This window comes from Sycon ciliatum, chromosome 2, assembly GCF_964019385.1.
Source record: "Sycon ciliatum chromosome 2, ocSycCili1.1, whole genome shotgun sequence".
NCBI classification, from domain to species: domain Eukaryota; kingdom Metazoa; phylum Porifera; class Calcarea; order Leucosolenida; family Sycettidae; genus Sycon; species Sycon ciliatum.
The window spans coordinates 7803474-7831340 of NC_088644.1; the positions used below are offsets into that span (position 1 = coordinate 7803474).

Genomic DNA, 27867 nt, shown 5'->3' on the forward strand with positions numbered 1-27867 from the left:
GCGTTGGTGAGGTCGAGCATCATGTGTTTGCGTGGTGCCAGATCGTCCAAGTCACGCTACCTCCAGCGAGATCCGGTTGCGGTTGTCGTTGCAGAGGCATGCCTGCGGCCTGAGGCTTCTGACTACAGCTTTAGCTTTAAAAACAAAACAAAACAAAAAACACACATTTTAAAAGTTGCTTGGACTGAATTTCACTTGTTTTATTAGTGTATTATAGTTACTGCGCAGTACTGTGCATGCCAGCTACATAATCATAATAACTATTTTTGGTTTTGCCCGTACAAGAGGCTTTGCTAACGGTGAAAAAAACCTGTCCCGCACGTACATGTAAGTAAGTTCATGACGTGGGTTTTTGGAAGTTTTGCTTGGTTATCCCGATCGAATTTGTGTGAATTTCCGGAGTTTTATCGAGTTTGTTGGAAGATTTGATATTTGTGCGAACTAAACCCGAATCCTGCCAAGCAAAAATTCACGTCACGTCGCACCAAGAGTCCATAAACATGTGTATGCACTCTTGGTCGCACGTGTAACTATTACTTAACCTCTAAAAATTACACGTAACGTGAGATTTGCACCGCGTTTTGAAAAAAGGCAAAAAAACGTGAAACAAACCTCTCGTGTACTCTTGGTATTAGTACTCGTATCCCCGGGGCCCCAGATTCCAGGCCCTGGACCAGGGGTTGTGGTGGTGAGTCTGTTCTGCACTCTTGATACCAGGAATGCACATGATCTATCTGGTCAAAATAAAAGCCATGGGCATCAAAAACTGCAGTCGCAGTGAAGTTACAAGTTACATTGGAAAGGGGTTGAAAGCAGGGAGCACAAAAAAATTGCCGGTCATGCGAAATGCATACCGATTATAAGTCGCACCCCCATTTTCAGGTTTGAGCCATAGTGTTTTGATATAAATGTATTCACTTCAGTAGTAGAAGGTCATGCTCGATTGTAAGTCGCAGCCCTTTTTTACCCTTGAATGTCAGTGTAAAAGGCACATATTTTATTCGGGGACATGCGGTAGTGTAGTGCAGAGAAGCAAATAATAATTCAGTAGTGTATCGCATGACCGGCACTTAGCATCAACAAGCTAGTTGATGAACACCGGTGTTACTGTCACCGCAAAACTCCTGGGTTGCATCATCTTTTCTTTTACGTGTAGCATGTACAAGACTTGCTGCTGCGTATCTGCTTTATTAAAAAATTAATGCCGTATAAATCCAGAAATTCTGCAGTGAAAGGCATCCATATGGATGCCTGCTCACTCCTGGTTGTCAGGTACTTTTGCCTTGGGTCAAAACGTTATAGCTCTACTGTGTGCCTGCGTTGCACAACTGCTTGGTCGTATCACAGGATACACCTAAGAGAGTACTGTAGTAGAGAGATAACGAAGGATGCCCTTGATAAAAATAAGGATAATTTTCAAAACTTGGGGTGGAGATTCAAGTGCCGTTCCTTTCAGAAGTGAGTTGCGAAAACATTGATGCAATGGTTTGAATACACACGTGCTCGCAAGTAGAGGGGTATGAGGACAAAATCCATAAAATCGTTAAAATTTCCTGTACATCACCGACAAGAGAAGTGGAAACGTACCAGAGGTTTCACGATTACGAACTAGGCAATACCCTCTGGCGCTACCGCCGCCTGACGTGACTCACCCGCGGCTGTAAACTACACACCACACAGCAATGACTGAGAGAAGCGTACACAAAGCTCAGCACACCAAGGCACACGTGTATGCACATCGTGACAAAAACCTTCCACAGTTGCTTTGCTGACAAGCCGCGGGCAGTCAGCAGCGGAGACTCATTTCGGGGAACAAAAACAACCAAAGAAATCAAATAGCGGATAATTTACTTTGGGGTGGAAAAGGCAAAGAAAAGCAAGCAGTAAAAATATTCTCCCTACTTGAGAGAAATGCAGAAACTTATTCTGAGAATCACATAGACATCTAGAGTTCTGTCCAGTTCAGTATGTAGAAAATTGAAGAATTAGTTCACAAGCATGAACAGAAGTTTGTCTCAACACTGATAGAGCAAAGCGACTGGTGGTGGTGGGACTCAAGACTGATTGTTACAAGGCTTCCGGCTCATACACGGCTTCACCTCGAAAAGGGGTGGACAGATTCTACCATGCCGCGACGCTGGCCGCACAATATTTCGATGGCGGCTGGTCATAACCCCGCCCTCACCTTCCATCACGCCTGCAGAGTTGGTGATTTCGCTGTGCCGGCTGATCGGTGCACAACATTCGGACCACGGGCCCCAGCGTGTCACTTCACAGTCACCTGGATGAAATCCTGCAACGAACACAAGCAAGATGGGACATTTGTCCTCGTCAAATGAGCACTTCACTTGCGTCCGCATTGTTAATTGCGGTACAAGTGAAATCCCTGTAATTCAAATGCGGGTGGTGGCGTTCCTACGGATGGGTTTGACAGAGTCTCTTCACGCTAACCATGAATTGATTATTTTTGAAACAAGACTGCCCTTCAACAAGTGACTTCATTACAGTTATTGGTACCAGCACGTAGTTAGCAGAACACCACCACTTAGCATGCATACCTGTGTACACGTAGACCGGCACAAGCGACGGGTCGCGGACAACTCCCGGATACTCCTGCGTCTCGTAGTCAAAGCGGTAGTCACATTTGAGCGTGGGGCACACTGCTACCTGGACCAGCCGACAAACCTGCCCAGGAGCGGGCGGAGAAAGCAGCCGGCGATGGCGTCGACGTCGGCGGGGGTGACATGCGAATTTACAGTTGGACCATGGTCCCCATCCGCTGACCTGACACTTGCGCTGTGTGACTGGAAATGAATGACAAGAAGCGAAAACCCAAACTGAATACATCAAACTGAACACATTCACTGTGCAGACACATGCACAGGCAAAAAACCTAGGTTATGAACCTGGCTACACTAGTAGTTACCGGTACAGTCAGACCTCGCATAACCGCACACATCCGTTTCGCACAAAAGTATCCGGATAGGCGAGGGAACTGGATAATCGAACACACATACTGTATGTATGCATGACATATGCTGTAAATCGGTAACCAACGATTTTCGTCCGGATGGCGAGGGATCCGGATAAAAGAGGGCCGAATAAGCGAGGTCTGACTGTATATAGTACAAAGTTATAATACATGGATGTGATGATACGCTGGTACATGCATAAAAACAGGGGTAAAGTCGCTGAGTGTTCTTTAACCCTTTACCATCCGTGCGTACTTGAATCGATCTCTAGAGATCGATGGGCATGCATACATTAAAACATTCGTAACTCGATCGATTCTTGTCGGAATTTAAAGAACTAAGTATCTAGGAAGAAGCCGAAGAGCTCAGCTTTCCATTGCATCAATCGGTAAAGAGCTGCGATGTCGCATTCCAAAGATATTACGCTCGACATTCCACCTACGGCAAAGGTCGAATTTCTTTCCGAGTGACTGACCTTGAGCGGGGATTTTCCACTCTCCTGACATGCTGAGTCGCTTTGGCATGCTTTGAGCGCGTGGGCAGCATGAAAAGAAACTCCAGCAAAAAAATTGGAATGTTTATGATGAAGGAGTGAGAAATGGCTGGCGAGGAGAGAATTTCCTCGTATATCCAGCGATGGGGTGTATTTGAAGCTCCCTGGCGCTGGATATGTGATCTTGGTAGTGTCCTGTTTGAGCTCAATGTACGCAGCTCGTGGAGAGCTTTCCAGAATGCCCAAGATTGTGAAAATTGGTTGATTGGAACCGCAGATATTCTCAGAATAAGGTGAGAATTGTTGCATTTGGAACTGCTGGGGAAATTTGGTCGGATGGTAAAGGGTTAAAAAATATAAAAAGCATATAATTGTCAATACAGTCAGACCTCGAAATATCCGGATAGGTGAGGGAACCGGATAATCAAACGCCGGTTATGTTGGATGCGTCACGTATGCTGTAAATCTGTTACCAGCTATTTTCTTCCGGATGGCGAGGGATCCGGATGAGCGAGGTCTGACTGTAGCACTTCAAACTGTGAACTGTACATAATCGACTGTGTTTATTTCTCATTGCTACCAGATTCGACTTCATTTCTCTGACGACAAGTATTATAGATAAACTGTGTGCATCTGCTATTGTAATTGAAAATAAAACATATGGACACTGTACCTGAACGACATCGATGGCCATTGCCGGAAAAGCCGTCCTTGCATTCACATGTATACGATCCAGGTATATTGGCACACAGGGCATTGGCATCACAGGCAGCGTGAGGATTTGCACATTCGTCCTCGTCCACACAGACGGCAGTCATCGTACCATCCACCAAGGACTCGTGCAGGCGATAGCCGTCGGCACACGCACAGGTGAAGCTGCCCGCAGTGTTGCTGCATTGCATGTTCTCAGCAGCACCGCACGGACTCAACGCAGCTGCACTACTACATTCGTCAATGTCAGTGCATCCACTACTGTTGCCCGCCCAGCCGGGTCCACACTCGCAGCGGAAGGCGCCCGGCGTGTTGTGGCAATTCGTGGTGTTGTCCTGTGCCGGGTCGCCGCAGTTATGCAGGTTGTATCGACACTCATCTAGGTCCATACATTCCAGATGGCCATCGCCCAGAAAGCCTGTCCTGCAAGGACATCCGAAGGACCCGATCGTGTCAACGCATTCCGATGACTCGTGACATGCATGTGTACCTATGTCAGAAAGCACAGCAGCGACACAATACGCCTTGAATACAAAATAAAACGAATAGAACGAGACAGATAGACATTGCTTTGGACACATACTGCAAGCTGCCCAATGTTTGCCTCACAGAATTTCATGATTTCTCAGAATCAGGGAGTTTACGAAAGTATATGTTTGCTTAGCACTGCCACCATCCAAACACACCGTATCGAGGTTTGACTTTACGCTGGGTAATATTTTACGTTATGCTCTTCTAGCGAATATAGTGAACATTAGTCACGAATATAATGAGTTTCAGAAACATCTTCTAAAAGCCAGGATTGTTGTGCACAAGCCGAGGGGCGGACAGTAGTAATATTTCCACTCATTACACGAGCATAAGGGGGCTGAGAATGCAGAGAGAGAGAGAGAGAGAGAGAGAGAGAGAGAGAGAGAGAGAGAGAGAGAGAGAGAGAGAGAGAGAGAGAGAGAGAGAGAGAGAGAGAGAGAGAGAGAGAGAGACTGAGTGAGTGAGAGAGTGTGAGAGAGAGTGAGAGAGAGAGGGGGGGGGGGGTGGGGAGAGAGAGAGAGAGAGAGAGAGAGAGAGAGACAGACAGACAGAGAGGGAGCATATGTGAAAGGTATGTGTGTGTGTGTGCAGGCGCGTAGCACCGCCGTTGGAGGGGGTCTGGGAGTGTCCCCTGGGAAAATTTTGAAATTAGGGTGCAAAATCCTGCATTCTGGGCACTTCTGGGCGAAAAGTGGTCCGGCCCAAGCCGGATCGGCTGCTACGCCCCTGGTGTGTGTGTGCGCGCGCGTGCGCGCGCGTGCGCATGTACAACCGCGACAGGCAACGTAAGGCAATGTAGCAGCATAGGCAAACAGTCACACTTACCTAAGCTGCATTCATCAACATTATTGCAGACTAGCTGCCCATCACCGATGTATCCCTCATGACATTCACACAGAAATGAGCCGGGTGTGTTGATGCAGTATGCACGGTATTCGTAGCATGTATGACCGCCGAATAAACACTCCTCTATGTCTGCAGAGAAAACGGGCGATGAGAGATTATCACGAGCGTGAAACCAATAACAAAAAGTACACACCAACAGGTCTGACAAGAGGTGGCCATCTGCAATTCACCAGTTACTAGCAGATAAATTAGAGTGTGCAACATAGATCTACAGTGAGAGTTGATATCACATCTCACACTGATGCAATGCTGGCTAGACTGCTGTCGCAGATCTTTGTGTCAAGATGATGCTCTTTGCTTTAATACTGATCACAACTGTAGCGCTAATCTAATGATCCACTCTGATGAACTCAGGAAGTGCGTATGTATGTTCTAGTGTGTCTACTGCATGTGTTGAAAACACCACCGTGGAGTGCACGTTATCATGATTATGTACCAAGTCTACATGGCTGTAGTCTTGGAAGAACGCATGAATGCCAGTACACGTGCGTTGAATGCAAGCAAGGGTATGCAGCCGTGAGCAGACATTTCAAGAAAAGTAAGTGATTTAGGCAGGAAAGACACTCGACTTTACGACTTCTTGTGTTATACTACGGTCTCTGTGCGCGCGGGACCAAGTGAACACTGAGGAACAGTATGTTATTATAGCAAAAATTACACTATAGCGGATTATGCTATAGCGAGGAAACTTTGCACAGAAGTGATGCGGCCCCGGCAGGGACATTTGCATTTCATACGTTATAGTGAGGTTTATGTTATAGTGGGGTCAATATAGTGAGGTCTGAACTGTAGCAAGTAGTTCCGGATGTTCTTGGACTCCATGTTCTTCGGCTCGTGACCACTGACTACTGTATGATGCCCAGTATTGTACTTCCCCCCTGGTGGAAACAAGTTCAAACAACTAACCCGAATCCTCATATTCTAGCAAGGTCTTGTTTGGTGACGATCGGATTGCACCTCTTTTTTCGCTTATTCTTTTGGGTGTTGGATGTACCACTTTCAAGGCTTGACAAGCCCTGATGTAGGCTATACACGTAGCTTATACTTGCATCGGCGAAAACATAATGTCATGAATACATGTATGCAAGACTGCACACCCCGTAAGTTTTTTTTATGTACGCTTGATCTTGTTGGTGTTTGCAAGGAGTCTGTCGAGAACATTGTACAGTCATGTGCGTGCGTTCTATTACAATACAGTAGTACGTACTGTAATGTCGCGTATTAATAATTAAGTTAAAGGCGTATTCCTGTAGAAGCCGATGTCAGGGCTAGGCTTCTATTCACATCAGGTTTTTCTATGACTATGAGTGTATGTGTCAACACTAAAATATCTGCAGTCTGATTGGAAAGCTGAACACACTACCAGTACATGTACCTACCCTAGAACATTCACTGAACGTCCCAACACTGGCAACAGAAACATGTAGCTAGGTAGCTAGGCTGCTAACGAAACCATCCCACTCCACTTCAAGGCCAGAGCAGGTGGCCATATTACTTCTTGATACACTGCACCGTATCCGCATACTAGTATTGAGTTGCGCGGCATACTCTCCATGTAGCTCACACGGAAAGACACTCAGTCATAGTTGTAACAACATTGAGCCTGCCTCACTGCTTTAGACGGTGGTTTTCCCGTCAGGAACCAATGCTTCTTTTCGCCTCGTTGATAACGCAGAATTTGATTCCCAGCAAAATACAGTCCATGTACAGTCAGTACAGTCATTTTGATTCGTACTCAGCACCTCACCAGCGTTCGTCACACGTCAGTGAAGACACGCTTCGTAGTTTTCACTTCCGCGCTTCTGTGGCCCCGTGTGGGTGCATGTCACATTGTCAGCGGGAGTCAAGGCAGGAAAGCAGTACAAACAAATTTCACTGGACAAACAGTTACGTTCTGCAAGTAACAGTTGTCTGTTGAGAGAGGACGAGTCTTGAACAAAAACTCTTCTCCCTGGAGCAACAAACTCTTGATCGGTGCATGCGGGGTGTCTGTGTAATGAAAAAAGTTGCTGTCTTGCGTACAGGAAGTGGCTCATATTTGGACCGCAGCATTGCTGTCAACTGCACAAAATCTGCAAGTAACTTTCGCACAACACAGCAGATCTTCCAGTTTGCTGTTGGTCAGCTCCTATCCCGAACTTCACCTCGTCGATCTACATCCCCTGGCAGGATACTACGACTCGTACAAGATCCGGTGAAGAGTCACTCGTTTCAACCTTTCGGGAATCAAACAGCTTGATGGAGAGCGAGGACACGGCGCCGATATCCGAGTTGCGTACATCATACCATCGCTCTCGCCTCTCGATCTCGTGCTGCAGTCGTACAGCTTCGTAGACTAGCCGCTCCAACGTTACGTGCGTGCGCATGTGTCACGTCAGTGTGCATGGTGTGTGGCCCTTGTACTACGTATGCAGAATCTGTGTACACGTTCTTGGTGAGTGTCTGCATATCTGTAGGTGCATGCTGTGCGAATGCAACTCCAACTGCATGCAACAAGTGCCAGTGCAAGGCGTAGGGGAAGCTTGGATATGGATGAGCTTGCAGTTGCAGTAATCAAAAACACTTCGTGGCTTGCGCATGCGTGTTTGGTGAAGTCTGTGCAGGACTTCGAAGCAGGCAGTGGAGCTCTGGTTGCGTAGGTTAGGTACTCGTCATCATCAGGAGAGCGAAATAGCAAAGTTGGTCCTGGACATGGTGGTGGCTGACAGCGGCGAGGGATTGGTAACCCGGAGTGGGTGACAGTTTTGTGGATTTCGCTGCCACCAGAGCAGTTGACAGAGATATCTGATGGACGGTGACGACCTGTATCAGGATGTGGCGTCTCTGGGATCTGCTTCTTCGGTGCCGGACCGATGCCGTAATGTCATAAAGGAGCTGATCGACACTGAGTCATCTTATGTAACCTCCCTCCGCGATGTTCTTCAAGGATATCAGGAGCCTATTAAAGTCCAGCAGCATCTGCCAGTGAAGACTGAGGATGTTGACACGATTTTTGGCAATACGGCAGGACTGCATGCGTTCAGCAGAAGACTGCTGAAATTGTTTGAAATTTCTCAAAATGATATAAACGGTCTGGCTTCCATTTTCTTGGAAAGGGAATCTGACTTCAAGATCTATACTGACTATTGTACAAATCACCCACGTTCCATCAAAACACTAACATCAGCTCAACAGCAGCCTACTGCAGCAGAGTTCTTCTATGGATGTCAGCTTGCCCTGGGGCACATGCTGCCACTGAGTGCTTTCTTGCTCAAGCCTGTGCAGCGAATCCTGAAGTATCATCTTCTTCTTGCTGACCTTCTCAAACAATATGGAAAGGCCGTCAGCACTGAGGATGAGACGTACAACCTCCTGCGGAAAGCGCAGATCACCATGCAGAGTGTTGCCAATTATATCAATGCATCAATGCGAAAGGAGGAAGCGAAAGAGCTCATCAAGATGATTCAAGGCTTAACGTACGATGATGAGCCTGGTGCGCTTGTTATGGAAGGTGTATTCCGTGCTCAGGGCGCCAAAGTCAAACGAAAAGTGTATATATTTGAGAAGCTGGTCGTCCTGACAAAGCGAGCGAAGGATAACGTAAACTACCTGCACAAGGCTCACATTCTCCTGTCGCAGCTCACGGTGGTTGAGTCTCCTCCTAGTGTGCGGGATCCGCTTGCCTTCCAGCTCTGCTCTTCGGATGGGAAAACACAGGCCTGTATCCTGTATGCTAAAGATGCTGAACAGAAGAATAAGGTCATTTCTCAACTCCGCCGGTTGATTCTAGAGCACCTTCCCAACTTGCCAGCTGACGCAAGGAAGAAGATGATGGACTCTATCGAGTCTGGCGGAGCTGTTGTGCCCAAGGGAGATGCACCCAGCTCACCGTTGGTTCACAAGGATAGATTCCAGAGACAGAAGGTGACAAAGGCGAAGCGCGGCAGTGGTCGAACCAAGAAAGACTCGCAGGCCAACGAGAATCACCTGGAGCCTAGTGATGCACCGCACGCTGACTTAACACCCGCCGGTAGTGTCACCTCGATGGATAGCATTAGCTCTACAGCTATCGGTGACTCCCCAGCTGACGAAACCGTCGGCGACGAATCCACGACTGACCCAACCATCTATGCCATGAGTGAGGATATTTACAGTAGCATCTATGGCACAGTGGGTGAGCAGCTCCAGTTCTGTCCAAGTGATGATGAGCACGACGACGAGAATGCCAAAGATGATGATCAGCAGGACGACAAACAGGAGGAGGACGAAGAACCGGAAGTCCAACGACAGACAGTTCTGGAGCTTAACAGCTCCCCGAAGTGCGAGCCACTAGGTGAGGATCTGCTCGATAAGCCTGAAGTTGTTGTGCCAATGTCGACTGACTATCGCTTTGCTGCACCACGTCGCTCTTGTGAGCCACGCATGAGCAGCTCCAGTCTTGGACTTGGTGGCGGCGGCAATATCTCCCGTATTCTTACCTCCGCTGTGACGCAAGCAAACACATCCACAATGAATCGCATGGAAAGTGTGGCGAATACAAGTCGCGCCACAGCAAAAACGACCCGGGCTGAAGGCCGAGCATCAGCCAGTCAGACTAGCATTGTTCAAGATAAGAAGCAGCAGGAAGCATCGATGGCACTCACCAAGGGACTGGTGGGCCGTCTTGTGAAGAAGTACACAGAGTTGACTGAAGAAAAGCCAGACACCAGGAGCCATAGAGGGTCCGTTGCCAGCCTAACAGCGTTAGACGATCCCATCACCGTTACAGAGCCGCTATCTCCGCACCGGCACATGCCCCGCTTCCGAAGTGCGTCTGTTGGTGCATCGCCCGCTGAAGACAGCGCTCCAATCAGGCCCAAAAAGGCGAGCACCAACCCAGCATTGCAGAAATCCAAGAGCAAGCCGCCGCTGCGTCGTGGCTACTCTACTGTCCGGAAATGCACTGCACAGTACCCATCGCTCTACGCAGTGTCGGCGGAGCTTCGTCGTGATGGATGGCGCATTTCCCGCAAGGTGAATAGCCGGCGCACGAGCGCTGCGTATAGTTCCAAAACCACCACGTACATCAATCCCAAGGGTAAGGGGCCTGTTTCATCGGGACGTGTGAGAGACCTTATTGCCAAGTTTTCTGTACAACCCATGTAGTTCATTCTTACCAACCCATTCGTTTCCCAAGCAGGATATATTTTCTGTGCGTTGACTCCTCATTTTTCATAAGTGCTGGCACCCTTTATCTCTGTAAAGCAGTCGCTAGAATTCTCCCATGAAACTTCCTCTACAGTTGCTTTATCCGATAATTATTTATACTTTCATCCCTTGCTTCTTTTTCTTTTGCAACAGTTGAATGCTCTGTGAAGTGCTCACGATGATTAACTGGCTAACTGTGATGTACAGCATACATAGTCGTACAGAGTAGCCTTGGACGTGTATTTTAACACAGCTGGTTTATAAATATAATAATTATTGTGCATCCTTTCTCCAGGTACAGTGATTACCCACAACCTCATGGCACCATTGTGTGAACGTCTGGGCAGCAATATGTGTGTGTGTGGTATTTTCTGCGCACGCATTGTTAACTGTATGCGTGCCGTTTTGTTGGATGTCACCATGGATGTTGCCGTTGTCTAGAAGCTTGCCGTAGTAGTAATCCACATGGTTGTGTTCGCTTTTGCTTGCCTGTACAGTCTACGCATGTCTTCACCGACTTTGGTTGCATTTCCCCATGCATGCGGGTGGCAAATAATCTGTAAGCAGTGGTCGACATAGATCGCAGTAGCAGCTGAGACAGTACTGTCTTGTATTGAAGTGCATGCTGTCGTTTGCCACTGTTCTGCTGGCACCGCATGCTGTTTGAACTGGCTGAAACCATCTGCTGTTTGAAGCACTGGAGCACTGTCTGTGCCGTGCTGTTACTGGTGTTTCATGGGGACAGGTGATTCCAAACTTGCACATCCTGTATCCTGTGCTTCGCTTGCCAACAGCTGCTTGTGCATGGACCTTGCTTACTGTCCTTTCACAGGCAGCAGAGTTTTATGATTTTTATCACATCATGTGAACAATAAACTTTTACAGTGTAAACCTACCCGACAGTGCCTGTACCAGGGGGTGGTAATATATTTTACGACTCCCTGGCCTGTACCAGTTTGTATGCACATGTGTGTCTATATGTGTGTAACTATAATGCATGTGTGTGGGTATGTACGAGTGTGTGTGCACAAGGCTAATAGTGGTGGTCAATGCCTCAGCCTGGCGAATTGTCGAATGGTGCAATCCCATGCACAACAAATTGCAATGTCTAGCAGGGAGTCGAAAATACGATTCCCTGATGTCTAGCATAATATTATAATTATAGGTTCTGCACCATCATCATCGTCTCGGTGATGGGCATGTGTGTGTGTGTGTGTGTGTGTGTGTGTGTATATGCACATGTGTGTGTGTATGCGCATGTGTGTGTGTGTTCGATATGGTGCATTAGCATGATGCTGCGCTGTAGCATTTTCCAGTTGAGCGATTGCGGGTGCAATTCCCGACGATAGTGGTCACACATGCATGTCTTTCTCATTCGGTAGTCCTATATTTGAGTATCCTGGTTGGTTGAAGACAACAGGCAAAGCATGCCAGAGTATGCAAGGACATGTGCCGGGGTGAGAGTGCTTGCGAGAAGAAAGAAAAAGAATAGGCACGGAGCCAGCCGCTGAAGCAGGGTACGATTCCTGGTCAGCTACAGGGCTGATCATTTTCCCTGTGCCCAATTCCAGTGCCACAGTAGGCACAGCAGTCTTCATAGGACAACTTGAAAACATCTTAGGACGGAGAGGCTCTAGCGAGGATAGCTTCTCAGCACTACAGCATGATTTTAAAATGATACACTGGACATTCCATGGTAGCTGGAATGGGTGAAAATGACACGGCAATACCATTGGTGCCTGAAGAATGAAAAGGAGAACCAACGACGTTACGTGACATGTACAGTCGTCCCTCTCTAATCCGGCACCTTTTGCAACGTCATTTTCTGCTGGATAAACAAGGGTGCTGGATTATCAAATCCTGCCCTCCAACCCGGCCCACCTATTAACAGACATGTTTGTGTCGTACGTCAAAACGTAGGGATTTTCCGTGTCAATCCAAGTACTTTGTGGAACGCATGTCTATAACATACACTTGGGAGTATCCTATGCACGGGCATAGGATATTCCAAGTATATGTTACATGTGTTGTGTATGTTACAATGCTCCCTGACGGCATGCGATGTACAACTGCTGGATTAGAAAATCGAATTATGTACAGTTTGAGTGATTTGTTGCAGAAAATCGCTGCTGGAGGCGGAATTCAAGTGCCGGATTAAAGCGTAAACAATGTACTGAAAAAATCCGTTTTGCCAGAAAGTGTGCTGGCTTGGAAGGGTGCCGGATTAGAGAGGGACGACTGTACATGTATATGGTCCTACTGGTCATAAAACTGAAAAAGCCGCTTCGACCAGTACAGCTGTGTGTTGCAATATTAGGCAGTGTTCCTCAGTCACGCAAGCGGCAGTTCAATGGTGTACATGTACTGGTAGTCTCAGTGCCAGTTGCTATGGTATTATTATCTTGTAATGTGCTAGTAAAAAATTAAACTAAAAATATCATGGACAACGGACAATCTTACACTTCAATAGGGTGTTCTATATATTGCCCAATTTGGGTCGTCGCAGTTTTCCTTTGGTTCTTACTTCATGCAACTGGCGACGCGTTATGAATAAACCCGTTCTACGGTGCGGCCGGCTGTGGTGGAGTTGACGCCCAAGTGATTTTCCATGATAATTATGAAGTGTGAAGTCCTGGGATCAGAAAGTCCCTGCTGTATTAAAGTTCGTACACATGTATGGTACTTGATTAAAAAATTAAAAAATAAATTATCGTGTCCGTTCCCGAAGGGAACTCACGACGGCCGCTAACACCCGGTAAATCCTGAAAAATATGAAAACAATTGCATACTTGTATAGATACATTGTTGAAGGGAAATGAAGTGCATGACCGAACAGGGCATATGAGTAGGAATATTTATGTACATGCACGTCGATTGCTTTAGGCTATGATCGTTTGGTCGGATCCAGATCCAGATCCAAGGGCATGTTCGATTGGTAAGGATCGGGATCCAGATCCCAGATCCCTTGGATCCTTCAGAGTCAACTGAACACTTTATTTGGACCTTGACTGTTGCCATGTTGACGAAGTAATACAATGGCGCTCACAAATCACCCAAAAGGGTGAAAGTCGTACTCATCGTGTCGTACAAAAAGTCAACAACCTCCACATGTGCGTACCACAATGTGTACAAAAATGATTTTTACCCGCCATATACGCACATCGGTCACATTTGGATCCGTTGGATCCGGTCAACCCTTCTCCCTGAGATGGGTTGACCGGATCCAAATCCGAAGGATCCGGATCCGGATTCGGCCAATCGAAAGGGTGCGAATCCAGTGGATCCGGTGGATCGGGATCCAGATCCTACCAATCGAACATGCCCCAAATCTCAGATCCGTCGGATCCTTCAGAATCAACCGATCACTTTTTCCATCAGTCAACCCCGCTCCTGGGGCAGGGTTGCTCGGCTCCAAATCCGAAGGATCTGGATCCGGATTTGACCAATCGAGCACTGCAGATCCAGTGGATCTGACGGACCTGGATCTGGATCCGACCAAATGATCACAGCCTAAGATTGTATTTCATGATGTGACAGAGAGTGGATAAAAGTTGGTTGGGAACAGCTCGTCTGAACATCTCTACATGCCGTTTGTAGCCACACTCGCCGTCCGCATCGGATGATTATGGACCTGGGGGAATTTTTATTATTGTACTCCGAGCGTCATAGACTCTGAGCCTTTACAGTTTACATGCATGCCAGGTCTCAAGTGTGGACATATTGTTTACCGTGTTCCGTTCAATATTATGCACTGAATACCAGGAATGGCATGCACTGAATAACACACACCCTGTCATCAGGATTCAGTGTCACGAATGGCACATACGAACAACTGCTGATCAAAAACAGTATACGGTGCTGGGTTCTCAGCTTCTCCGACTTACTGTCATCCTCATGAACTAGTATCAGTCTTCTTGTTTCTTGATTTCCCCAGTATCAGTATACTGCACTCATGAGATGATCGCTATACGAGCTGCCATGCAATTCTACCGCTCAGTCTTGCTTGCAGCAATGTAGTGTACTAAGTGATAGAGCAGATGTGTTCCTCCCCATGGCACTGTAAGAGTTCAAAGTGTGACGAGTCTAAAGTTTAACGATTTGCAACAATTTCCCACTTAGCGGGCACAAAGTTTAACGACCCTGTCAGTACACACCTATCCTCTGTTCCTCAAGTACAGAGGAGAAAAGGAATAACACACGTGTAACGTTTTTTTAAGGTTGCGATGGATTTCTTCTCGTTAAAACATTAGACTTTGTGCCCCGTTAGAGATTCCACTCTTACAGTACCGTTCTGTTCCACAGCGATTTGGGGAGGAATGATACGTCATGGATTCAAAATGTGCACGAGTACGGCCCATGTTGTTTCGGCCACAAACAAAGCCTCGGATGAAGGTTTGGGTACAGGAAACAATGAAAGCGCTATTTTGTATTTCGAAGTAAGCCTAGGGTATCTTTGTATTGATTACGGTTTGGCTGGCTTCAAATGTTTTGTGACCCGGGAGTGCCTTTCAAGATGAGACCTCGCAAGCAGTTTGATTTTTCTGCGAGTCTGTTTTATCTGCATCCAAGTATCACCACTTTCCCTTTACTTTGTGAGCCCTCGACTTGAATTAAGAATGAGTGCGCCGAGTTAGTATCCGAGGGACTTCTCATGCATCCAAACATACTTCAATTTGGAAGATACTGGCACCTGTGCTTGGAACAATGTCCGTGCTAACACAGTGCACGTTTCATTCGATAGAGATGTACTATAGTAGAACAAGACCAATGCAGGCCAATGCAGAGCGGACAGTGGGCTTGGAGCAACCATCTCGGGCAGGAAAGAGGAACCTTTTTTTTTTTAAATCAGGACCCGCGGAATGAGTTTGTGATCGGTCCAGCCATACCTATGGTGGCTGCACAGAACCTAACCAGCAGTAAACACTGTCACAAGGTGGTGTCCAAAAAGTCGATCCAGCCCTGGTCTAACCAACCGGACATGTTCTTGCAGGCCTTTTTTTAAATCGTAGACTGCATAGAAGTTTGGACTGGGGTAAGAGAAATAGGAGCTTTTAGAATTTTCAATGTAAGTGAATATATTGGAGGGGCATGGTCCAAGGTCTCAGGACACTGAATAGAATGAGTGTAAGCCATCCGTTGATGTTTTTCTGCACATACGTTCAAATCTTGGTTGGTGTTGGAACATTCATGGTCGACAGGATTGACCCAGTTGAGCATGAGCTGGTACTTATCAGGTCCGCCGGAACAAGTCCGGTTGGTCAGGTTATCTCCGGACAAACTTTTTTTGCCCGCCAACACATGTTTTAGCCACTGTACTACTGGGGGGGGGGGGGGGGACCAATCAAAAACTGCTTCCGGCGGTCCGGCTTATGCCTCCAATACACCTGGTTGACTCATAATCAGGAATAGGTACATGTAGTTCTTCAGTTCTCCAATTGAACTGGTTGGGAGCTCCTACCCTAGTAATAGAGGCGAGTTTCGCCCGAGGGGTCCACTTAGAAATTAGGCAGACAGTAGCTGTGCGAATTCATACCACTCCTTCTTGTGACCGCGAGAAAGAAGAAATTGCTTCCTCGTTGTGATATATACTGAACTGAAGCTAGCCGGGCCGGTCCAAAGTTGCATCAATGGGAATTGCACACTTCTGGGTGTCCATACCCACTTACATGAATTACGCACTGCGCTCACTAACATCACCGGCTTTGAAACATTGCATGGTGTTCTTGCAGTCCTAGTTACAGACCCTTGATGTGCACATCAAATGTACACCGCTCTACATTCATGTCTCCGTGAGGGAATGTAACGGTTTGAAGCCAATGAGCTCTACTGTAAGACATGTATATATAACGAGGAAGCAAATCTAACGTTTTAACGGATGATATTTCTTCGTTATAATAAGATCCGTTGAGGCCGTACTGCTTCATATATGCTGTGTGCGGATATGGCAGAATACTGCAAGATCGTTAACATATCTTCTCGTTAACCTATGAATTTTGGACAATCGTTAAATTTGCGACTCGTTATAATAACATGTCTTACAGTATATGGCAGTCACCAAGCTAGAGTTTGAACTGAGCATGCCAGCATTGTTCACAACACGTCGCCGCGAATTTATGGTTTTGGTTTGTACTGCAGAGTCATCGCACGGTCATATTCGCCCATAGCAAAATTGATTTTGAATAAAAAATATTGGAACTATACCTTGGCAATAGAAGTCGTTGTTGTCGTTGCGAGCGCTAGAAAATCCCTCTTTGCATAGTACGTCATCGTTGCACAGGAAGCGCCCCGGCAGGGTGTCGTTCCACAGCTGCAGCGGGTTCTGGAATCGCGAGTGACACGACTGCTTGTCGGTGCAGTTGTGCGTGCCCTTCATGCACGGATCATCTGTGCGCCTAGCTGCTCGCATGGCACGTGCACATACACATACACACATATACGCACAAACACATGCACAGATATGCACAAACATGTATACAAATGTGCTCTGTCGATAGAACACAGTCTGTTTTGTGTAGTGCATACACGACCCGCACGGCAACTGGTTCACGTAGACAAGTTAGATAACTAAGATCACGTACAGTGTTACGGTTAGATGATGGCCCAGGTGTGGGGGGGGGGGGGGGGGGGGGTTAACCCACGAAGACTAGCTCTGCTGCATTGCAATCTGCACATGGTCATCCGCTAGTTCCAGGTGAACGTAAACAGGTGATGAGGTACAGTCAACTTCGCTAATAACGACTGCGGATATAACGACAATCCGCGAATAACGACAGAATTTCCATGCCAAGAGCAAGGTCCCATCTAACCTGTATACATATATCAATGAGACTTGGGGAATAAGGACACTTTTCTGATGCCCCGCCGAGTGTCGTTATACGCAAAGTTGACTGTACTGATGCGCCTCAGCCTATTAATATCCCTGTACCAGTAAGACTGTTTTATGGCTACTTGATGAGGGGTACCAAGAGTGCATACTAGTACCCCCCCCCCCCCCCCCCCAAGAGTGTGCAACTGCCTACACAACCTCTATACAGTGCTACGACGGTAGAACTTCACATCACGTGACATGGTTCAAAAGGTTACGCTGGCTAGGGCTGACCCGAATTTGCCAGCTGAATCTCGATATTTTGCGGCATAATTTTGCTCGTGCATCGTCGAAATTTTGCTTTCATTTTGCTAGGCCACTCGATATTTTGCTCCCTTTTTGCTCCAAAATTTGTGTCACGTGTGAGAAAACTGACCGAAAGTGGGTTACGTGTTGGCAAAAATGAGAAAAAAGTGAGTCACGTGTTGGTAAAACTGTGCCGAAATGAGTCATGTGCACCGTATATGTGTAAAATCTCCCAATTCCCAGCCAACACACCGATATTTTGCTCCATTTTGCCAGCAAATTCCCTTTCAAAATTCTTCGATATTTTGCTAGAAGAATTGCTAGCAAATTCGGGTCTGCCCTAACGCTGGCAAACAATGCAAGGTGACCACAAGAGATTTGAACCCAAAGCAGGGTTGCGTACAACCCTGTATCTATCATGCACAGGGTGCAAATAATGTGTACAGCTTCGTGACATGATGTGAAGTTAGTTCTGCCGTTGCAGACCCCATAGCTGGAGTTGGACACTCTAGTCTAGGGGGTTATGTACTCTTGAGTCTTGGTGGTACTCGAGCGCTTAGGATGGGCCATGACCAGCCTTCAGCCATCATACTTGATGCTACCACCATGGAAACCACCATGCATGCAGCAAGCCGCTTATTCTGCCAATCAACACCCGTACCCAGTGGCGCACACGTCATGCAGGAGAGCAGGGATACGTGTGCCTGTCACGCAAAACAAGTTACCATGGTTACCCTCTACTGGTCACAGGCACATTGGTGTGGTGCACATTGTCGCATGCATGCATGCTAGTGACAGACTGCACTGATTTCGCGATGTCCCCAGCTCATACATACTACTTTCTGCTTTTGACATTGAACCACTCGAGTACGAACTTGCAAAGTGGGAGGAAGTCTGGAAGAGTGCTCCCATGTTGCCAAGGAAGACTTGCGAAGAGCACCATCTCCTTGGCATTCTTCTTGACAATAACACTCGACTCACGAAGTTATCTCAGAGATGCGGACATTCTACCGGGAGGTAGATGTCATTGCCGCACTGGAAGTCATGTGACTAATCATCATGATTGTGACTAGAGGTCAGTGAGTGACAAACTGGCAGATTCTCCTGAAACCTTTCAAGCAAATGTGGACAAACAAGGGGTATCATTGACTCGGAGGGGGAAACCTAATATGCTTTTTTGTCACATTGCACTCGAGGGCCTAGGGAATTTTGCATGTACACCGACTCCATACCCAATTAGTCTAAGTAACTTGCCCGTGACAGAGCTCCACTGTGGGTATGGCTTATGCTGACGACGTTAGCAGGGCGCAAGAGAACTGGCTGCGGTTTGTACACAGATTGCTAGACACACTACTGACTGACACCAGTACAAAGCGGCACTCGCTGCCAACATACATGTAGAAAGCAGAGGGAACACTGGGCGTTCCGCCCTGACTGGGCTGTTGGAATGTGGCAAGAAGTACTGGCACTGATCACACTAATGGAATTTTGTACACCACTACTCAAGTGGAAAGCACTTAGAGATACACATGGTACGACGGTGTGTGCTCGTCACACCCAACAGCTCACACCATGACCTGCTTCTCCAGTACGCACAGACAATTCCTTGCTAATTTAGTAATTAGGCATTGGTGGGCCTCTTTCAAGCCTATCGAGTCCTATTGAGTGCTGCATGCTGCTACCAGCGTTTCCACATGCACTCTCCACTCTCCAGTGTGGCATGCTACCCATCTCAATGCGACTAGTAATGGCCAATAATATCGGGATATACAATAATTATCATGTACCTGTGGGTGTACTCATATCAGTAATGGTGTCTTTGAGGATCCAGAACTCTGCACAAGGACTGAGCCCTGACCATGGTACAATATCGCCTAAGATTACCCAACAGTTTTGATACACACAAACCGTTTATTCCTTCCTTCCCCAGCCAATTTTCACTTTCTCCCTTCTTCTTTGTTTCAAACAAGAACGCACCCACCATTGGCTACTCTAAAAGCTGTTTTGTTAATCAATGTGATAAAATACAACTCATTCGATGAATCAGTGCACTGTGCACCAAAGCTCTAACCGTCACAATATTCGTGCTATATTTGGAACGATATAGTGCCCCCTGGGGGACCTTTGTTCAGCGGAATCCAGCATACCATAGAGGTGACATCCGGTTAAACTGATTGTTTTATGTACTAGCACTTTGAAGTAACAAGAAAGGCACAGTTCTGTTCTTCATTTCTGCAGAGTGGTACTCGTGTTCGCCATTGTACAGCCCAACCCTGTCGCTGCAGACAATACAATTATCATCCAGGAATGGCTACTTTTCACACCCAGGCAATACCTGGGCCCAACTACGCTTTCACGGCTTCATGCTAGTTTGAAATATTTGCAAGATGGCATAACCCTGTATTATGTAGGCTTAGTACTTGAGAGTAGAGATGTGCAGCGAGACACTCACAAGCTTAACCAGGACTGAGCTACAGTGCACATAACACCTACACGTTCTTGGCAGCACAGTCACGGCCGGCCATCCAGTGTACAAGTGTATGATAATTTCCAACTGGACAGTCACACGCACTCACTTCCGCCACTTGTTTGTCGCTTGCCAGAACAAAGCAAAGTTGTTTTGGCGCAACAACTGTGTCTAATGAGCCTCCCCTGGTCACCATTAGCACGGAGTACGTGCAAGAATGTGTTGCATATGATGTTCTGGTCTCAGTTAAGTAGGCAATTCCTCCGTGTACCACAATCTCACCACCAGACACCGGCCCTTAAACTTCATTTTGATAGCAGACATGCCAACATTTTCCCATCAGCAAGCGCCCACAATACGGACCCAACAGAAGGCGCGTGCACTGCCGGTTTTTTTGGGAATAAAAAAAAAGTATAGTCCAGATATTCATCAGTTTGAGGGAAATTTGCAAACGTGAGAAGAAGAAAAACAGTGACTGTCACCACCAGGACTTGCACCAGGGACCCTCGCCGCTTATGGCCAGCGATGCTCCACCAGGGACCCTCGCCGCTTATGGCCAGCGATGCTCCACCACTAAGCTATGGTGTAGTCGTCATCCAAGCAGTGACCGTTAAATTAACATTTTCTTCCGACTTCGAAGTGTATTTTTTATGTTGGCTTCCTTTGTCATAAATCCATTCTTGTATTTTGCTTCACGTCATTGTTATTACTAGCTCACAATATCCGAAGACAGGATTGACTATAATTTATGTGCTTGGGGCGGGACACACAATCCACCATGACACTCATGTCACCTTGACTGACAGGATAGTTACTATGAGTACTAGACTACTCATGCTTGCAAGCCTAACTGGCTTCTCCACAGCACAGCCAAGGTTGCTATGCAAACAGTAACATACAATAACATGCTGCACCGTTGTGAGGGAAGCCACAGAGCATGTGTTTCACACTGTGTACGAAGGTTCTGGCAAGGCCATTTAGAGGACACACTCAAGTGCCACAGGGATCATAGTGTTTTCATGCTGTGATCACGGTGATGCCGGTTGCTGCCTGACAACAAGTAACATCAGTAATGTTGGGTGACTTTGCTGCGGTCACATTGTCACAACTCCACTACAATGAACTGTTACTTGTGCCTCAGCAAACAAGCCTCTTTGCTGCCTCCTGCTGCAGATGTACCGCATGAGAGGCCCATTAAACATTCTTACAGACGACACCTGATTCAACCGTCATCCAAAGTGGCCCTGGCCGGAAAACGTGCTGGGCACTGATGCTGACAGAGCTGCTTGTACTTCATTAGATATGCTAACGTCGAGATTGCCACTTCATCTGCTTTACTCATCTCACCCAAACAGGTCCCATCAGGCTTTCTTGACCCACCGTGAATATGCACTCTCTCTCTCCCTCTCTCTCTCTCTCTCTCTCTCTCTCTCTCTCTCTCTCTCTCTCTCTCTCTCTCTCTCTCTCTCTCTCTCTCTCTCTCTCTCTCTCTCTCTCTCTCTCTCTCTCTCTCTCTCTCTCTCTCTCTCTCTCTCTCTCTCTCTCTCTTTCTCTCTCTCTGCTATGTGCTTGATCGTAGCCCAATCAGGTCTTGTCATTCTATTGTCAAGGTTAGCATTTCAAAGTCTATTCCATACAAGCGCCATGACACTCCATCATTCACTACCACTGCTAAAGGCAAGGCCAAGTCCCGAAAAAGGTACATGCAGCTAGCAGAAACCAACACAGACGCTTATTGGCAATGTCACAGCCGGCCTGTAGCACCATGGAACACAAAGGTGTAGGCTCCAGTGTGCACATATTCCCCGACTGAGCAGTCCGGCACTCACAATGCGGCCTCAAATCAAAGATCATGTCAAGGCCTGCTTTAAGGTATAACGTGTTGGCAGTAGGGCAATTTCGCTGTAATAGGATACTACGATAGACGACTCGATGACTGGCTCGTCAAGCAGTGAGATTAGTAGGGACATTCCATGTTGTTTTGATGGGAATATATTTCTTGGGGGAGGTCAAGAGGGTGGGGACTTCAGCATTTTACAATGATGTGACCAATTTCCCATTGAGATTCATCCAGTATAATTATATAGTTGTGTACAAGTGAGTACTAACAAGCATACGAGACACCTGGGTAGACCACACAGCAAAACCTGTCAAGAAGACCATCTGCCTCAAAGGATCGCTTCAGCTAGGACCAAGGGATGTTATTTCCAGTCAAAGTTTAATGACCCTGGATAAGAAGACCACCTCGGAAACGGGGACCACATTTGTAAGTTCACTTTGCCTCAGAGTGACAGGTTTTTGACTGCACATGCACATACCCTACTCATACTGGCCAACCCTCCCGTTTTTCCCGGGAAAATCCCGGAAAATCAACACTCCTCCCGGGGTCCCGGGGATTTCAAGCAAACTCCCGGAAAAACCAAAGTTTTGTCTGATACAGGATTTTCCTGAAAACTCCATGGTTTCTCCCCGAATGTCCCGGTTTTTTGAACTTTTTTCAAAGGTATGTACGGTGCTCATTCGCACTTCGAACTGTGCACAGCACATTGAAGACCTGACCATGCAAGATCTGCACTGACAAAGTGACAGGCGGGCGCCGACTGATCAAACTGCACTACAGCCTAGTACAGGGTCGATCTGTGCTGTACGCACAGCTGCAGAGTCGAACGTTTTTTTGGCGGGAAAAGCTCTTTTTCACTTGTTTTTGTGCCATCCAGGGATTTTGAGAGAAATCCAGGGATTCTGCATGTCTTGTCAAGGGATTGAGATTGTGGTGGTTGGTCAGTATGCCTACTTTCCCTCCCCGCTGCTACTGTAGCTAGGCACTTGTGTAAAGAGTACCAATAGGGCAATCTGAGCTGCCACTGTTCATGCATGGTGCGCAGGGACACTCCTGCCTTACTGACTCCAGCTGCATCTGCAGTGCCTGGTGTAGTATTTCTCCGGCCATCTGCCCCTCTAGGCTGGGCTGGTTATCCAGGCTGGGCTGGTTATGCAAGCACTTCACTGCCCACAAGAGTCCTAGAGCTCATGCCGTCATCCCCGATCATGTTCCCAACCAGCCACCATGGCATTCCTTCACAAGTACATGTACTAGTATCATCCACTTTCCGAGCCATGGCCCATATCAATGCTCAATAGTGTAGGCAGTAGCACTGCAGAGTGCAGGGAAGCTTCTCAACCTGAACCTGACTGGGCAAAGGTTGCTTAGCACTGAGAAAGGCCTACTAGGATTTTCCATACACTCAGAATGGCCAGGTCACTCCATAGGCTTAGAGCCTGTCAACTAAAGAGCCCATGATTGGTGATATTCTACTGAGGCTGTAAAACCATCAATAATTAAAGACACACTTGGCCAAGTGTAACACTCCTGTAATTAATTACCCGTACTCTTCCATCACTCCTGAGTATAGTAGAGCCAAACTTGGCCACTAAGAAGAGCAATAGAGGCTCACAAAGCTGCTAAGTATAGTGCATTGACAACAGCTGTATGCAAAACACCAAACTGCCAATAACATGTGCCCAGCAGCAACATGCAACTCCTTGACCTAGTTCAGTACAGATAGTAATAGAATTGAAGCCTCTTTTATACTTCAAAGTAGTAAACACATCAGATGCAGTGCTTGATGGATCTAGTCAGCAGGTGGAGTCATTCACAGTCACTATTGGATGGCCCTGTACAGAACGGCTTCATTCAGGCCGTGTTCTCAGCCCATTCTGCTTGTACACACTCTGTGGCAGCTTCTTTCAGCATGGCTTTGGGAGCAGGACTCAGACCATTATCAGGGCTGTACATTACACACTGAGTGAGCTCGTTACACCTTGGCCGATCGGCATGTGCGCCCATGCAATTCAAATACAGGGTGATTGGCTTGGGAAAGCATCATGATATCAGCAGTTGTTCAGAAGTACCATGCATATGCCTGGCAGTGCCACTGATGAACACAATGTACATGTATGTCTCTGGACATCTTTCAGCTGGCGCTGACCAGCATGCAGAGCAACCCTTGACTGCCAAAGAAAAGCATTAGATCTAGTACAGTCATACTAATACCAGTTCCCAGTGCCAGACGGTATCAGACTGTCTGCTGCAATGCATTGTAATAAGGTCAATGAACTATACACTCCAGGCTGGGTGCCTAGCAACTGCGCCACCGTCCAGTGCTATCCTCCCGTGCCGTGCCTCTACAGCCTGCGCACAGGGCACGCATAATCGAATTTGCACCGCTGACAGTCAAATCAACAATTTCAGAAATGTATTTCCGACTGGGCATGCATGGTGGGGCTTTCACCGACAAGCTACTCAGTCATGTTTGTTGGTGGTTTCATGGGCGTGTGTGCTGCCTATTTTCAGAGGGAACAATCTATTCTCTAGTCACACCATCCCATGTGCTCATGCACAGCTTGTAATGACTTAATTGTCAAGGTACTAAGCCACCATGGTACCACTTCATATTTGTGTTCAGATACTGGTTGAACCCCTGTGAGTGTGTCTTCCATGCACTCTTCTGGAGCTGGTCACAGCCACAGGGCTAGGTGTCTCTTCAGCATTTGAGACCGGATATGATTGCAATTAACTCAGGTAAGCACAAATTGCTAGCAAGTGACCAAGGTCTCAGACCTCTCTCTCTCTCTCTCTCTCTCTCTCTCTCTCTCTCTCTCTCTCTCTCTCTCTCTCTCTCTCTCTCTCTCTCTCTCTCTCTCTTTCTCTCTCTCTCTCTCTCTCTCTCTCTCTCTCTCTCTCTCTCTCTCTCTCTCTCTCTCTCTCTCTCTCTCTCTCTCTCCTGATCACTTTCTCTTCTTTCTCACTTGTGATTTAGGTACTTGTGACAGATCTGGATGGTCTCTAACTATTCGTTAATCCCAGACAGCGCCTACAGTAAACTTGGCCTGGTTTCAAAGCTACATGTAGTTACACGTGTGTCCTAACAGACCCCACGAGTACATATCGGCCTTATGCCTATCATGCTGCCTGCACGTTGTCACATCCAGGTGACACTGACATATGCCAATCCCCAGGTCTTGCCCCTGGCTGTACAAGAGTCTTTGCCTGTGGGTCTGTCTATGAATTTGTTGCAAACTCCCTTGTGATGTCAGTAGTTTCTTTATGGCAAGAGACTGGAGTAATCACGTCAGCAAGCAGGATACGACCCAAGGCACGACACGGTGCAACACGTGTATGTCTGCCACAGCCAAAGACAAAAAACGGCCCGCAGTACTTCACAAGTTCACAGGTACACGCTATTTACATGATTTGTGTTACGATCCTACACGATCATGTGTAAGACCCGGGGACATACACGATGGATCCTACACGATCATGTGTAAGACCCGGGGACATACACGATGGATCCTACGTGTACATGTAGGGGATGAACAACTCTGTTGTATTATCACTTGTGTGATACAGCAGCATGAGGGGAGTTACTTGAGTAGAGATAGGCAATACATTCAGTACAGGAAGTTCTTAAGCACTAGTACATGTCTGGATTGCAGGCCAGAACATGACAGTGGAGGGAGCGCTATGGTTCAGGGGCCGACTGTATCATGTATGGATTCTGTACACTTCACACAAGTTTCCAGGTAATCCTTGGGGTAAAGGAGTTTGGTCTGGAACACAGAAAGCCCGTGCTTGGTTGGTTGGGAGGGGGGCTTGGCAAACACCTTTTCCAGTCTTTCCTTGCACTGAACTCGGCACAGCTACGTGATTGTCCAAGCTCAGTGTCAGTTACAACCCTATTGCAGTACCATGTAACTGTTATTTCTTCCAGCAGGCTATCTGAAGACTAACTCCCAGTATTCACTGTACACTTGGTCTTCATTCTGTCCACTTCCTACTACTACTAACAATCAGTATTCACTATAATTATATTAAATTTTAGAAAGCTTTTTCACAAGTCGTATTTCACAGTACAGTCAACATTGCAAATAACGACACTCCCAGGGGGCATCAGAAAAGTGTCCTTATTCCCGAAGTGTCGTTATACCCGTCTTATTATATTATTATGTGTACAGGTTGGCGAGACTTTGCTCTGGGCATGGAAATTCTGTCGTTATTCGCGAATTGTCGTTGTATCCGCAGTCGTTATTAGCCAAGTTGACTGTACTTATAGGCTTTGCTGAGCCCTGTTCTGCCCATGTTCACCAGATACTGGCATGCCTGCACAATGCACGCCAAGTGCACGTACAGAGCCAAGTATTCATTGATGAACCAATCTTCTGTCTTCTTGCAATAATTATTACAATAGCCTTTTCCCTGCTGTCGAATGTTACATGAATCAGAAACTCAGTGCAGTGCAGAGCCCATTATTCAGCTTTCGCGCAGTTGTCTCTATCTTATAGAATCCGGCACTTTGACCCCCAAGGTCTGACCGCCAATCGTCAGCTAGGCAGCCGAAAACAATGGAAACGTGCACAGGTGGCTTTGCCTCAAAGCGGGTGCGCAAGCCAACATAATCTTTACGCAATGATTGTACGTAGCACGAAGTCACGAACATACACACAGCGCTACGCACATTATCGTAGTTCCTATTGGTTTCAGTACGAAGCTCGAAGCGGTGGCACCCTGGCCTTGCCACATTGAATCTCCCCTTGACTACCAGCTTGTAGATTGTGGCATTGAAAAGCGGATATTGCCGGGACGATTGTCATGTGTCAAAACAACCTTCAAGCTTCACTCGAGCATCGCAAGGCACATAGAAAACTTACCTATCAGTTTGATCAGGTCGAATATGCTCAGTGGGGCGGGCTGTGCATTCGCTGCCTGGGACGTCGCTAGGACAAGCAGTAGCAGCAGCAGCAGGGCCGTCTTATCGTATGGAGCACTTGGCATGCTGCAGTCCTCACTCGAAAACACCTCGGCGATTCCGTGCTACCCGCTGTGATGGAGAAGGTTTTCAAGCAGCTCAAAGATGTTTGACGTCAAATATTCGACCACACACTGATCTAACCGAATCTACAAAATACTGAATGACTATGTGCTGGACAAATGATCAAAGAAAAGATCTAAACTCCATGCTCAGGTGACTTCTGAAATAATGACTAGGATCGCGGAAACAACTATCTTTTCTGAGGACAATCCCGACCACCTTCATACTGCTCTTTCCAGTGTGTTTGTCTGTGGCGTGGTGAGCATAACCATCATAACATTCGTACAAAGCGGTGAACGATGTTGGGATTTGTGTAGCACTTACTCTTTCGGCTACCGCTAGCCACCCGTCGTCACACACTCACACATTCACACACGGCGGACACATGCATGCGTACACACTGACCGACTCTGATCTGGTCTGAGTTTCGCACGTCGCGTGGATTCTTCGCCTCGCTGCACTGGCGTATGACCTCGTGCGAGTGCGTGCCATAGTGCCGCCCGGTGTCTCTGATCCCGGAGTTGTGTGCTCACGGCAGGAGATGGCAGCTAGTGAGTGTGAATGCGAGGTGCTGACGGCGCGGCGTGCCGACACCAAAACTGATCGATACCTAGCTGAAGGGCTTACACGTGATGCCCAAG

The 27867-nt window shown here is 47.2% G+C and overlaps 2 protein-coding genes across 3 annotated transcripts; one reads left to right on the top strand and one right to left on the bottom strand.

The window, feature by feature from the left end:
• Positions 1 to 1410: 1410 nt before the first annotated feature.
• Positions 1411 to 27585, bottom strand: LOC135808508 (fibrillin-1-like). 2 transcript variants are annotated; one of them, XM_065321703.1, is made up of 6 exons: positions 27062 to 27585; positions 16981 to 17171; positions 5533 to 5682; positions 4139 to 4666; positions 2559 to 2804; positions 1411 to 2293 (listed from the first exon to the last, which is right to left on the bottom strand). In XM_065321703.1, the coding sequence occupies exons 1-6, from the start codon at positions 27187 to 27189 to the stop codon at positions 2055 to 2057; spliced, it is 1482 nt and encodes a 493-aa protein (XP_065177775.1). In that variant the 5' UTR covers positions 27190 to 27585; the 3' UTR covers positions 1411 to 2054. The 2 variants fall into 2 exon arrangements, with proteins under 2 accessions (XP_065177775.1, XP_065177774.1); XM_065321702.1 differs by having other exon boundaries at positions 16981 to 17175; positions 27066 to 27582.
• LOC135808507 (pleckstrin homology domain-containing family G member 3-like) lies at positions 8134 to 11098 on the top strand. Its single transcript, XM_065321701.1, has one exon. It carries the CDS (start codon positions 8401 to 8403, stop codon positions 10735 to 10737), a length of 2337 nt encoding a protein of 778 aa, XP_065177773.1. The 5' UTR covers positions 8134 to 8400; the 3' UTR covers positions 10738 to 11098.
• Positions 27586 to 27867: the final 282 nt, after the last annotated feature.

Excerpts from the sequence above, each read along its gene's own strand:
- LOC135808508 (XM_065321703.1), bottom strand. The coding sequence starts at position 27,189 with ATGCCAAGTGCTCCATACGATAAGACGGCCCTGCTGCTGCTGCTACTG. Across the intron at positions 4,667-5,532 it reads TGTTGATGAATGCAGCTTAG|GTACACATGCATGTCACGAG; the intron begins GTAAGTGTGACT and ends TTTCTGACATAG. Across the intron at positions 2,294-2,558 it reads GCCGGTCTACGTGTACACAG|GATTTCATCCAGGTGACTGT; the intron begins GTATGCATGCTA and ends TGTTCGTTGCAG.
- LOC135808507 (XM_065321701.1), top strand. The coding sequence starts at position 8,401 with ATGGACGGTGACGACCTGTATCAGGATGTGGCGTCTCTGGGATCTGCT.